At 44.8% G+C, this 14,355-nt stretch overlaps 1 protein-coding gene across 1 annotated transcript in view; it reads right to left on the bottom strand.

The window, feature by feature from the left end:
* UBE2E1 (ubiquitin conjugating enzyme E2 E1) overlaps positions 1 to 9,237 on the bottom strand; it is a 76,350-nt gene extending 67,113 nt beyond the window's left edge. The window contains exons 1-3 of the mRNA XM_060149519.1: positions 9,093 to 9,237; positions 7,886 to 8,070; positions 3,919 to 3,969 (exon numbers count right to left, since the gene is read on the bottom strand). Of these exons, the coding sequence (XP_060005502.1) occupies positions 3,919 to 3,969; positions 7,886 to 8,037 (203 nt within the window). The 5' untranslated portion in view covers positions 8,038 to 8,070; positions 9,093 to 9,237. The remainder of the gene's footprint in view (positions 1 to 3,918; positions 3,970 to 7,885; positions 8,071 to 9,092) is intronic.
* Positions 9,238 to 14,355: the final 5,118 nt, after the last annotated feature.

The raw sequence follows: 14,355 nt of genomic DNA on the forward strand, positions 1-14,355 counted from the left end.
TCCAAGGTTAGCAGCCTGGGATTTCTAAACTGACATCTCATGATTATTACCACCAATGCCAGGAGATTTTATAAAACCACAAAATACGACAATGTAAATTCACAGAAACGATCTGTGCTAACTTGGAGCATCTCTGTGCAAGGGGCAGGATCAGAAGAGGTCATGAGGGGGATCCTTCCACTTTTTACTCCACAACTTCTGCATTTCAAAAACACACATTCTTATATCATAATTGTGTAATGGCCTAAAATTGTATTTAAAATACAAGCAATAAAAGGCAATGTTAGGAAAAAAGATGAGCTATTAAAGAGCTAAATGGGCAGTTCCAACAATGTCACCATCTAACACAGTCAGAAAACTCTAATCTCATTTGAACTTTACAATGCTATGAGGTAGGCCAGCCAGGTATTCAGCCCTTTTAATAAATGAGGAAAAGATGGTTGAGAAAAAGCTTCTTAGACAACTACTTGACATTTTTTTTAATGCTCTTCATGTGAGCCTTTACATCATCTTTAAAAATGGGCGATTTAGCTGTAAAATTTTAAAACTAACTATATCTGATTACATTCTAGTTCTCCCCCCAAAATAAAAAGCATTGACTTAGTTAGGTTTATATATTTAGGAAACAGAAAAATAATGGTCAAAATGTAATAAAGTAATATAAAAGGAAATCTTACTTTTATTATTCTCCACCATGCTTGAAATGTTTAATGACTTCTTGAAGACACTTTGTCCTAAACAGAACCCCCTCCCAATCTTAATTTTTAGGTTTCGTGGCACTAAGTGAGCATTTACTCATAATTCCAATATATCTATTAAGTGAAATCTGAAGTTTAAAGGACTTGGGCAAAATGTGTCATTTATTATGTGCAGACATACTGCCTACAGACATTTATGGCTACAGGTTAGTTACATAGCTATAACTAGTCAATTAAGCAAAGCGTGAGCCCCAGGCTATAAATAATAGCTACAAAACCGACTGTAGTGGCCCAGAGTTCACCAGCTATCTAAAAGGCATAATTTTACAATCCAATGCTGTAGGAAATCATTACAGTAATTAAGACAGCATTTTTTTCCTAAATGATTAAGAGTCAAAATGCAGGGAAAAAAGCCTAACAACCAAAAGCATGGTACATGAGTTGAGAGACTATTACATCTGTACATATAAATATAACCAAACAGTCCAGAGATACCAAGGAATGTGACTTAAATGGCAATATACAGCAACTTTTAAAATTCACTTAAAATACTTCTGACCTCGTCATTGAATATATTCCACATTTTGTTCTAAAAAAATCTACTCGACATAAAACACTGAGGATTTAACTTGACGTGCTCACACATTATAACTTTTTTAGAAATTGCATTTCACACAAGTTTTGAAGTTCAATAACTTCGAATTCAAATATTTTTGCCAAGTGCTAAAATTACCGAACACATCCAGTACACCTTCAGGAGAAGGCACTCTCCCATTGATTTGCAACAACCAATGGTTTACTGAGAGGTTCCTATATGTCCACTGCTGTATTTTAATAAAGTAATGTGTTTAAATTTAAAACCACACACTGAATACTGACTGAAGAAAGGCAGTTCTACAAAAGCTCAGGGTATAAAACACGTTAATTGAAAGCTAATTATTTAACTCATTCAAAATATAATTTACAATTGGTGAAATTACAACTTCATAAGAACCAAGCTTTCATGTAGAATAACATTAAGTACAAAAAAATGCACACATTCAACAGATCACTTAATTCACATTTTAATTGGAAGCTAATTTCAAAAAGTATCTGCAAATTATCCATTTCCATCTGAAACAATGTACATTAAAACAGTAAATAACTCCATCCTATAAGGTACCAATACAAAACATAAAACCAAACTCACCTAAGTTAGCTGAATATCGGGGTTACTACATAACATTCTGTGAGTAACGCTAGTAAGCCAACCAAAAGTAGAAACTGCAGTTCATATTACTTAAACAGCCCTACTGAAGAACGTCTTCAGAAAATAAAGCAGTTTTTACTTTTAAAAGTCTACATAACACACGCTTCTCTCGCAAAATAAAAATGCCTGGTGTTCTCTCTGAAATCAGAGATATTTTTTCAAAATGTTTTAAGTATGTCGAAGTTTGTCTCCTCCCCCCCCACCCAATATCCATCCAGTTTGGTGCTTCGCCTGACCCACAGGTGATGGTCAGAGGTTTCACCTTGAAGGGGTAATTAGGAGGGTTTTCCAAGGATAAGAAGTTCTACATGTTCAGCAGCACATATCTCTCACATGGGAACTCGGCTAAAATGGTATGAAATAAAAGTATACTTATCTGATTTTTTTAAAGTGATTAATTCCATGAAAACCTTCAAATTGCTCACAATTTTAAATTTCATTGCACTTATAAGAAAGCCATTTATGCCTTGATACATGTTATAAGTTTTGAAACCATGCTTTAAAAACTTGGTAACTTGACCAGCTAAAGCTGTCTGAACTCACAAGAGACACATGGAAGAGACGTCATACCAGACAGGGGCAATAAGTACACAGCACAGATCTACCACGGGGAAAGCCCATGGGTTCAACACAACCAACCAAGGGAAGCTCCAGGCCTCCATCAGAACAACGATGCCACTAAAATGAAAAACGAAACCACCCCAGCCCTAAGCCTGACCCATTTCTCCACTGTTCAGGACAACAGTCTGAAAAGATTCTTAACAGCCATAAGAGAAATCCTCCAGAACGATTAACTGGTTACAAACTATAGTTTAAGAGCATTTCAAACTGAAAATGACTTACTTTCCTTACAAAACAGGGACAAAATTTTACTAAAGAACATCGCACATCTGACCAACATTAAGAACATGTTACCAAAATGGCAGTATTAAAGCTTCCATTTACTCCATTAATCATAGTTTAGAAAGTTCAGTGTTCATAAGCAAAATATTTCATTTCGCTTTTCCATATTCCTGAATATTTCCACAGGCTCCCTTTAAATTCTGTGTAAAGCCACTGAATATTTTCTTGTGGGTAACAAATTCTTCCTCTACCTCTACAAGTTTAGGACACTTCTGAAACCTCACATCCCATTCCAATAACAATCCTGAGAACTGAGAATGAGATTAACTGTTATACTTAATTTTTAAACTATGGGAGTAATAGAATGGAACAATTAATCTCTCTCAAATGGCTCTGTTGTAATTTAAGTCCCTCCTCACTTCACTGCTGATTTAGTAAAATCATCAAGTCTTCCACCTTGACTCAACAGTGACCAAATGGCTATTCTAAATAAAATCATCACCAAATCCTTCAAAAGCTGGTATCAAATTGTTTTGAAACTGAAACACACATTATGTATACAGTCTAAATAAAGCTATTTCTAGGAAAAATATCCCCATGGAAGAGTTTAAATCTATACAATAATTTAAGGCAAAACCTTTTTATCAAAGCCACAAATTATGTCCTGAATAGGTCTGCCCAAAGTCCAACAAAATTTATAGAAGTTTGAGGATCCAGTGCTTAATTTAACTCTATGCTCTATCAGCTTAGTAGAGAGCATGAATAACAGATTAAGACAGCAAAGCAATTTTCTAAACTAAAATGTACCTAAGCATCTAAAAGGTTTTACATCATCCTTAATGACCTATCAAAGATCCCTGACCAAGCGATCATACATCTTTGAATTCACTTTACACATACGTACAAGGGTCCACTCCAAATAAATCCACCACTTCTCTTCGACATGAGACTGCATGGTCAGACGCTCATCAAAACGTTATATTCAGGTTATTCAATTTCAGCTGTTAACTTTATGTCAGCACCCAAACAAGCATTAACCAAAGAACAGAAGCAAAACTTTATAATGACGAGAAAAAAAACCTGAAAGTTTAAACAGAAAAAAAGGAAAAAAATGTAAAAGGAGCTCACCTGCAGTTGGGTGGAGGGTCTAAAGTGATGTCCGCCAGCTCCTTCTGAATCCTGGAGACAGGAAGCGAAGGGGGGAGAGAGAATCAGGGTGGGCGGCCGCCCCGCAGGGCAGACAACCCCCCCCACCCCGCCGCCGCGGACCGAGCTGCCGGGGAACAGGACCTGCACCCCGCGAGGAAAGAACCGGCCCTCCACCGCCCTGGGTTCGAATCCCGCCTCACGCACTACGGCAGGGCTATTTCTCACCAATTTCCACTTAGGAAATCGTTTTGAAGCTCCTCACTCGCAGCTAGTTTCCGGAATTGTATCACAATGTGGGGGGGGGGGCGAGAGAGCACGTCCCCACCACCACCCCGGAGCCCGCGGTCGCCCCCCCACCCAGCACCTCAGGTTCCCTCCCCCCACAGAGCGCCCTCCATCCCGGGCCGCCGGGCACCTCGGGTGCTCCCACCCCACAGAGCGCCCCCCCCGGCAACCGGGCACGGGCACCTCGGGTGCTCCCCCACCGTAGAGCGCCCCCCCCAGGCCGTCCGGCACCTCGGGTGCTTCCCCCTTCCCCCCCAGAGCGCCCCCCCAGGCCACCCGCGTCCCCGGGGACGAAGCCAACATGGCCGCTCCCGGCGAGGCCCGCGGGCGCTGGCTGACCAGCCGCCGCCGTCGGGCTGGGGGCGGCGCGAGCCGCACGGCGGACCCCGGTGGGCCGCCCCGCCCCCGCCGGCGACCCCGCCCCCCTGCCCGCGCGCACGCCGGCCGCGGACGAAGCCTCGGGCCAGGTTGGGGACCCCACAGCTCGCCCGCCGCCTGCCTCCCGGACACCCCGGCCCGCGGCCCGCACAGGTGCACCGGCCGCCCTCTCGGCTCACCTGCCCGGCCCTGCTCTAGCCCGGACACCCTCTCACTTCTCTTGGGCCTGCACCCCACACCGGCTCAGAACCCGGGACCCCCACCCAGTTTCCCATCTCCGCAACGGCCCACGACGCTACAAAGAGCCCATCCCCCACCCCTAGGCCGACGCCACCCGGCAGTTCACACCGAGCCATGGCCTTTGTCTTCAGCTTACCTAGGCGCTTTGAGCATCAATTCCTACGACAAAGTTTGAGGACTTTAAGCCTCCTCCACCTTCTAAATAGAGCCTTCTATTTTTATAACCTTTCCTGCTCCTATCATATAAAGCCCTAAAGGGCTACGTTACAACTTAAAAATCTCACCGAGGCAGCACAGTAGTAAAAAACTAACACACACACACACATACATACATAAAATCGCAATGGATGCTTTTCTCTTCCCAGAGGTTTTCTGAAGGTAGAAAGACAGGCTGGCTAGATGCAATGAGGAATATAGGTTTCAGAAGACACTGTTCTTTCCATTTATAAGTAAAGAGAAATTTAATTCTGATTGGGGTGCTGATTAGGGAAGTTCTTTCAACTTTCCTATTGAAGGACATTTCCTGTCCCCTACAAATTCTGGTGAACTTTGGAAAGGGCTTTGCTCACTACTATCTCTGATACCTACTTAGCTGTGTCCTGCTCAATTCTATTGCTATCAATTATTATTTCAGTTCGGAGTCCTTGGCATCCCTGCTGTTTGACTCATTATTGCATGTCAGACTAAAAGTTTGGAACCCTGGCTTCCTGATCTACTAGAATAACTGTATATGTTAAGACCTATGTACACGGGCCAAAATAACCTCCCCCTGAGCAGAACTGTTATAAAAACACACATTGACTTCACTTCTCCTTGTCAACCCAACCTCTCCCTATAAAACATTCACTGAAAAGGTAGCTGCTTCTTTAATACCTAAAAAGTATAATGCCAGACAGCTTTGTCCACTTCATCTCTACAACCAACACCCGCACCGTTTCTAGAGTACTGGTAAAAGATTCGTAAGAGTAACCCACACATACATTCCAGAGTCATTCTTGTCCACACCACCCTTGATGGGGGCTTTTCCTTTACGCGTGGACTCAAAACCAACATGCCGTTTCCAACATGCAGTTAAGTAACCTTCCGTCTGCCAATTCAGGTTTCTCTTTCATTCTATCTCCTGGTGTAATGTGCCTTTTCCAATTCTATGGGCAACACCCACCTTCCAAATCAACCCATTTCCCAGAGCAGCATCTATAGGGTCCCACTACCATGACTTTTCCCCTTATTCTTTCCTGGATACACTGTCCCTCTCCACTTCTTTACCTTTACCATTAACCATAGCTCTGCTTTGCACTAACAGCCACTCTCTCAGCAAGATTCCCAGGGAGCTAAAGCTGATGTTAACTTTATACATAAAAGTACCGTTGGTAGCTTCCCACCTTTCATTTGTTTTACACCTACCATCTCTTTCTCAAGCATTTCCAAATGAGTTTTTAACCTCCTTAGCATATATGGACAAATTGTGTCTAATGAAAAAAATCCCCTCTAATTTGCTGACACAAAGTAGACTATTTTATATTTGATGCCTGTGCCTTTAATCCCCAAATATATTCATGTACACCAGGGATATGCAGCAAAATATGAAAATACTAATGACCTAAAGCACATATTCTACCTTTAGGTCAGGCCAAAAGCTGCCCCAGCTTGGACGGGGAGCCCAGAAGCTGGGATGGGGGGGGGCGGTGACTAAGGAAAGCCCCATCCAAAGTGGGCAGGGTAGAAGCCAAAATTCTGGGGGAGAACCAGCACAGGGCTAATCAAGGAGAGCCAGTCAGGACTCCTGGGAAGCTGAGACGCAATCAAACTAACCCTCTGAAAATGAGAACAATCTTGCCAAGACATCTTGCCACTTAACTCTACACCTCTACGCTGTTTGCAATAAGCTGAAGTCATTCCTTCAACCTCCTATGGTCAGGTCACCAAAGCACTTTACCAACTTTCCAAATTTCAAGTCAGGGAGAATGACAGGACAAACTTTCAAACTGAGAGTTTTGGCTCACTACTCAGTGGAGAGATCTAAAGCCTCATGTTCCATTTTATTTTACATTCTTTAAGACAGATATCTCTCTCTAACCTACCATTTGGATTCCTTACTATCTTTCTGGTTTGCCACTTTAAAGTTTAATGACTGTACACCTGACAGCAGAAGGATTTATGAAAAGGTATGAGGGTTCCCAGGAATCTGCTAGAGATTACTTTAAGGGTCATGGGATCAGAGGATACTGCTACTGAAAAAAGATTAAGGTAAAAGGTAGCTTCTTCCAGAGACGTAAGAGGAAGAGAGAAAAGAAAAAGAGCCACTGCTTGACTTCAGCTTGAAAACAAAAACCAAAAAACAACTGTACAGCCTAAGAGAAAATAGCATGAAAAAAATGTGAGTTCCCCTGAAATTTGGCAAACTGAAGTTCTGAAAGAGAACAACAAAGAATCCCCCAAATAGCCTAAATAACCATTTTACATCGTTTACTGATTCATCCACCTGCCTCAACTCTCTAAAGCAGAAACATCTCTTTAAATTCCATCCGAAAACATCTATCTCCACCTATTACATGTTTTACTCTGCTAATGTGAGTTAGTTATTCCTCATGCAATTTGTGAAACAGATCATATGTGCAACAGGTGAGAAGGAAGTAAAATGGTAATAGAATTCGCTGTGATAGAGCTGTCCGGGCAGGTATTAGTAATAAAGTGGGATGCCAGCCTTGGGGAGGGTCACAGATTAGTGATTATAATAGGACAAGTCATCTGAAATCAGATTTGGGGGTCGCTAATAATACTAACAAGGATTCTTACAAACTGCAGCAAGATATGGGAAAGGCAAGCCACAACAGCTGCATATGGACCATGATTAAAAGAGAAAACAGAAGCAGCAACAGAGAAAAACCATTAGGGCTTCCAAGGCCCTCTTTTTCCTTTTTAAAAACACATAACCCGTGGGGAGCGTTTAAGCTACCCTCCTTGGAGGCAGACCAAATGCAGCAAGAGGCAGTCCGTTCGGGAAATAGGAAGCCTGCTGGCGTTGGGGGGTGGGGTACGGTACCTCTTGGCGCTGGTGGAGAGGAGTTTGGAGTTTTTGCTCATGCTGACTTTACTCTCCTTCTTCTTGGGGGTGTTTGTTTCTTTCTCGGTTTGCTGGTTGGAGGACGAAGATGAGGAGGAGCTGGTGCTGGCCCTCGAATCGTCATCCGACATAGCGAACCCCCCACCCCACCCCGCAAACAGCCCCTGCAGGGGGAGGGAAACAAAACAGAAACACAAAAACCATGCAGCCAGTGTACAGAAGGAACTCGGGCGCTGTCAGGAGGGCTTTGGCCCGGGGTGCACCCGGCCGCCCACCGCCCTCCACTCGCTTTCCAAAGTCTTCAGGCCCATCACGGCTTTTGCAAATCGGACGTTGCTTGTTTATCTCTGGCCCCAACTGGGGGACGCGGTGGGAAAACGGTCGGGGGCGTAGCGAGCAGCCCCTCCCTCGCCCCCCGGGGCTCCCCTCGGGGCAGGGAGGGGAGCAGCCGGCCGGGCGGGGGCGCGGGGCGCCCGGCCGGAGCGGGCAGGGAAGGTCCCGGCGACCGGCCGGCCTCGGGCTGTTTTTTCGGCGGCTTTCCGGGGGTCGCGGGGGACCGGGGGGCCGGGAGCGGAGTTTGGCGAGGTCGGGAAGAGAGGAGGGCCGAGAGGAAGCCGAAAGGGGGTGGGGGGACGGAGACGGGGAGCGGGTGCCCGGGTGGGGGAAGGGAGAGACCAGTGGGGGGGCCGAGGCGGCGAGGCCCGAAGCCCCCGCCGCGCCCCGACGCCCCTCCGCGCCGCCCGCCCCTCGGCCGTCCGGCTCGGGGCTGCGCGGCCGGGGCGGGGGTCCCGAGCACACGCCCGATCGGCACCCCCGGTGGGGGGGGGGACTCGGCCTCCTCGGCGGAGGAATAACAATGAGTCCGTCAGCCCCGGAGGGGTTAATCCCCGCGGGCCCCCGCCCCGGGGGAAAACGGGGCTCCCCCGCCTCCCCTCCCCCGCTCCCGGCCCCCTCGCCGGCCAGCGGGGGGCTCCCGGGGCAGCGCTGACAGTTCGAGCCTCGGCGCCCCCCCGCCCCCGACGCGGGCTGCCCCCGCACCCCATGCGGCCCGGGGTTCCCTGCCCATCCCCCGCGGGCGGGCCCGGCCCCTCTCCGACCCTCCGGCCCTGTACCCGGCGGCGAGGAGTGTCCCCGAGGCCCGGCGGCGCGGCCGGGGGGCGGCTGGCGGCGGGGGGGATCCCCGTACCTCTCTTTGTGTCTGGCTGCTCCGTGCCGCCGCGGCGGCTGCTGCTGCGGCTGCGGCTGGGCCTGGCCACTCGTGTCTCTCTCTCGCTGGGAGAGAAGCGGAAGTGCAGCAACAGCAACTATTAAACAGGCAATGGCTTCCCCCAGCCACACACGCTCGCACACACTCCTCCTCCTCCCCGCCCCTCCCCCACCGGCCCGGTCCCACCCACCCGCGCTCCCCGCCCCCTGGACACCTCCGGCGGGTCGCGAGCAGCGCTCGGGGGACCCCGGGAAGCCCAGCGCCCTCACCACCCGGGACGCCGAGCCAGGGGGCGAGGGCTGTGAATTTCCTCTCAAGTGGTCTGGGGACCCCCGGCTCCTGGGCTGGAGCGGGGAAGCCGTTTCGAGACGGGGGGGGCGGGGGGGGCGCCGGGAACTGTATGGAATAGGGCAGTCACGAGAGTCAGTTCTTCCCAAAAGGGCTTCTGGAAGGGGCGGGGATGGCAAATTGGTTAAAAAAAAAAAAAAAAAAAATGATGGTAACCTGGTGGCCAGGACTTTGGACTAGAGAATGCCCGGGAACTCCTAAAAAAGTGATCAGCTTAAGGGGGAAATTAGAAATCCTGCAACAGGGTTTCCTGTGGGCTGACCCTGGCTTCTCCCTCTGGCAACTTACCTTCCAGGAGCAGAGGTCGGTTTAGGCACGCCTGTGAGAAAATCCCAAGATAGGAGTTTTCTGCTCAGGCACGTGCAATTTTACGATTGTGGATTCTTCCAGTCACTTTTTATAGAAAGAGGTGGTGTTTTATAAAAGGGATACAAAGGATTTCGTGACAGGTAAAACCAACCGACTGTGACAGCCTCACAAATGCGAGAGATCAATGGGAATTAACCCTATACTACTGAAGGAGACTGGATTTAGACTTTTTGGTGTCGGAAATTGGATTAAAGTTTGGGGGCCTGCTGTACCTTCTGCAGCGGCGATATAAATGCTATTCAAGTAATCATAATATTTCTATAATAGTCCTAATTCTTCTGAATTGTTCCTTATTTAGTATTTTTACGAAGATTGATTTTTTTAAGATTAAGCCATCAAATTACAATTTAGTTTCTCACTTATTGGTCATTTCAGTTGAAGGGAATTGAAGAGATAGGTGCGGTGTCACACATACTAGGTCTGGTGCTTTGAGCAGCTGTCCAGTCAGATTTCCATGGGCCACTCTAAATTGTCTCATTCAAATTACCATCCTTTTCCATGGCAACAGTGTGGCTTCAGTTACCACAGGACAACACAAGCTATAAAGCCCGTGGCATATCCACTTCTTACTACCACCCACCTCAACCCCTTCTAGCACTCAACAGGAAACTCCAACTTTATTAAGACTCAAAGTAATTGTGCAGACTTCTTGTTCAATCCTTACCAGGAAAGCTGTATCTACCAAGAACTGTCATAGAATCAAGGGGTCCAAAAGCTGAGAAAAACCCGTCATCGTTTCAGCCTCCTACCTCGGAGCAGTCCCTCAGTCACTCAAATGCCTAGAAATTTTGAAAAGATGCCAGGCATGTGTTTGCTTTCAGGAGTCTTGGTAGAGGATATAAAAATAATAACATTTCCTGTTGTATGTTATTTGAAAACGACGCCCCCAAATCTCCTTAAAACCAGGTTGTATACTTTTTGTACTTCTGATGAAAAAAAAAACATAAGTTCGAGATAAAACAATGAGCAAACATGAAAAAAATAATCTGAAGACAGTTATTAAAATTGAGACTTCCTCTTACGGAAATTTTGGGTTCCTGATACTTTAAAATACATGTCCACACTGTGAGTACAACCAGTAAAAACTCATATATGTATCAAGACGAGAGCTGGCAGAGAATACAGGAGAAGAAGAGGTTTGATTTGCTGATGTGACTGGGACGGTGGATGAATTTTTTCTTTAACTTTGGTTGGCATAAATCATATATGTGGATACTAACTATAATAATACTTTTAAAAAAACTGAACGTAGTATTTTGTGTTGCATTGTTGATGCTTGGATGAGACTGGTCCCTGGGGAAATAAATCATGTAATGGGAGGGCCCCTCCTCTATAGGGAAGCGCTTTCCCAAGCTAGTCTGGAGGGACACTAGCTCTCTTTTGTGTACTAGTCTTTCTTATCTCTAACCCTGGTTAGTGCTTTATGGTTCGGGAATGACCTGCCGAGGGGGAATGATAACCTCAAAATGTTTAGAAAAGAATCCGCTGCTCTCGAAAGACTATTCTTTTATATTCAGATTATTTTACATGTACAGTTGTCTCCGTCATAAAAAAATAATAATTCATTTGTAATCTTCTAGCTCTCTACTTATTAGCTGCAAGGCCTAAGGAGATAAATTGACCCCTCTAAGCCTCCCTTTCCTCAGCTTAAGAAGGGCAATACCTGCGCTGTACTCACTGGTCGGTTGTAAGAAGGATCAAATGTGTATCTATAGTAAAAAGTGGTTTATTAACTGTTACTCAGAGTATTAATAATCCCACCCTTATTTTACTTCTCAGGAATTTTGTTAGGACACGGGGTCTTTATGACTTAGAATTGATGACAATATAGGAAACCTTTTAAGAGAAAGATCGGGTTGAGGAATCACAGGATTTTATTTCCAAGAAGGGGCCTAAGATAGCTTTGAGTTCAGACTCCTTATGTTGCAGATGAAGAAATTAAGGCAAAGGAAGCCACCGTGTCTTGTCCAAGGTCAAGCAGTAAGTCAGTGGCGGAATTGTGACTGTGGCCCATGATGACTTCGCCAGTCCTGGCAATGCTGGGGGACGGGGGTGGTGATGGAAAGAGTCTCAATTACACTGAAGAACAATATATTAAATATAAAAGAATTCTGACAATATTTTAAAGAACATATTAACAATCAAGACAGGTGGGAAAGTGGAAAAAAATGGAAGCGAGTGAAGGGAATCACTGAATTTATAACATTGACTTGAATCAATTAATGACCCCTATTGAAGTTCCCTACTCCCCATTCTGAGAATAATCCTTATTATTTCTTTATTTCATATTGACGGGTATATTTTAAGTAGGTAATACATTCTCATGTTATGTTCAATACATTCTCATATTATCCTAAAGAAACCAAAGGGTATACCACGACAATATCCCTCGGCCCCTGCCCCCAACGCTGGGGAAGTCAAGTGCGGGCTAATGTGCCCATATACAGTGGCTGCTTTGATAGGAAGGCTCAATCTACATTTAAAAGACGCATTCAGCCACAGAGGCCATGTGGTGCAACACTGTGACGTCCCTGGGCTTTGAAAAAGTGGGCTCCAGTTTTTATTACTGCCTATTCCGGATTCTCAGAATGATCCAATCCTCTTCTTCAAGCCATCTTTAGAGTATCAAGTACGTTTAAGTAGAAGCCCTTGAAGATGAAGGTATTGACTGATCCCTAGGAGGTGAAATGACACGGTTGATTCAAAAGAAAGAGACCCCGTCTGACTTTCTAGCACACCTATTTCTGGCTTGTTGCTTACACGGAACTTCAAATATTTCATAAGGGTGACCGTGCTCTTTGGCCAGTTGCACATCCAAAGAATTGCCAAGCAAATTTGTTAATAATAACATTTGTTAATATACATATATGTATTTTTAAGTTACCCTATGGCTGGATAGAAAGGATTTCCTTTTTTGTTTGTTTTTTGTCAAAAGAAAAAAACCTTATGTTTGGCATGTAAAAAGAATTTCTGTAAAGCTTTTCTGAAAAGGTGGGTTCACTGTGGATTTCAGTCCACTTGTTTTATTTTATGACGCTCCTTTGCTGAAAAAGCCATTCCTTATACAGAAGGATAAGGAAGGTTTGCAAAGAAGGGTCAATTCATGAAGCCTAATGAGATCTGGGGCTTTTATTTTCAATTCGGGTCGTTCTTCCACAGGCCTTTTTATCAAAAAGCACTGATCCCTTTGAAGGACCCTAAGCATTGTGCGACTGTATTGGTCCTGAACCTTGCTATCACAGGAAGCTAGGACAGAGCTAAATTATTTTTTCTACCACATGGAGGCATTGAACAGCCATGTGATTTTCACAGTTTACCAAGACTTGATAATTCTAAAGCTTTCTTGGGCAAGGGCAAAAATGTTGGTTTGATGTCGACAAACCGATAGTGCTTAGTATGAAAGCCTTCTTCTCAGTTTATAATTTAGCATCTCCTCTGAGGGGCCTATCCTCTGAACACACTAGCCTTCAACCTCCTATACGTTTTTGATAACGTAAGGACAGACTGTATTCGAATATACTGTTTGGTTCATTAGTCTCCGAAACCTTTTCTTGAACTGAACACTATTTCAGTTTCCTGAAATTTGGAGGAATAAAATAGTATGGAAAGTTACTTTTATTTCACGCTCTTAAATGTCTATTGTGAAACTTTCTAAAAAAGGATCAACTTCCCCACAGTTCCATGGTGTGGCAAATCTACAATCAAGGATCCAGTTTTGAATCCAAAAGTTACCTCAATAATTACAAGGCCCAGAAGCAATTGGCAGCAAAGATACCCATCTTGACTTGCTAAGCCTGCTTGATGCGTTCTGTCTTTGCAGCAGACGGTACCCATGTCTCAGCCCCAAATCAATTAATCAACAAATATGTATTAACAGCCCTGTGTATGCTAAGCACAGTGCCGGTGCGTGGCAGACATAAAGTCTATGGGGTATCCTCTGGCCTCCAGCAAAGGCCAGGGAAGAAGGGATTATAACTGAACCTAGAACAAGTAGGATTTGAAAAGATGGAGAGGTATCACCAGGGACTGAAATGACATTTAAAAAGATATGGAAAACATCAGGAAGAGTCAAAACATTTTACTTTTAAAATATAAATATACACAAATGATCAAATACAAAATATTTTATTATCAGAAATTAAAAGAGAGAAATTGGCCCTTATTCTTCAAAAGTGTCGCTGGCATGAAAGACAAACACAAGTTGAGGTTCCAGATGAAAGGAGACTAAAGAAACATGAGAACTAAATGTAATATATGATCCTGGAACAGATCCTGTACTGGATGGAAAATGGAAAAGACAATTATAAAGGACATAATTGGGTCCACTGAAAAAATTGGAGTATGGAAGTTAGATTTGATAAAGGTATTGTATCAATGTGAAATTTCCTGAGGTTGACAACTATACTGAGGATATTCTTGTTTTTAGGAGATACCCAGTGAAACATCAAGGGGTAAAGAGGCAGGATGTCTGAAAACTATTGTAATAGCTCAGAAAAACAGATGACAATATGTGTGTTAGAAAGAG

The sequence above is a fragment of the Lagenorhynchus albirostris genome, chromosome 5 (genome assembly GCF_949774975.1).
Source record: "Lagenorhynchus albirostris chromosome 5, mLagAlb1.1, whole genome shotgun sequence".
In the NCBI taxonomy this organism is placed as follows: domain Eukaryota; kingdom Metazoa; phylum Chordata; class Mammalia; order Artiodactyla; family Delphinidae; genus Lagenorhynchus; species Lagenorhynchus albirostris.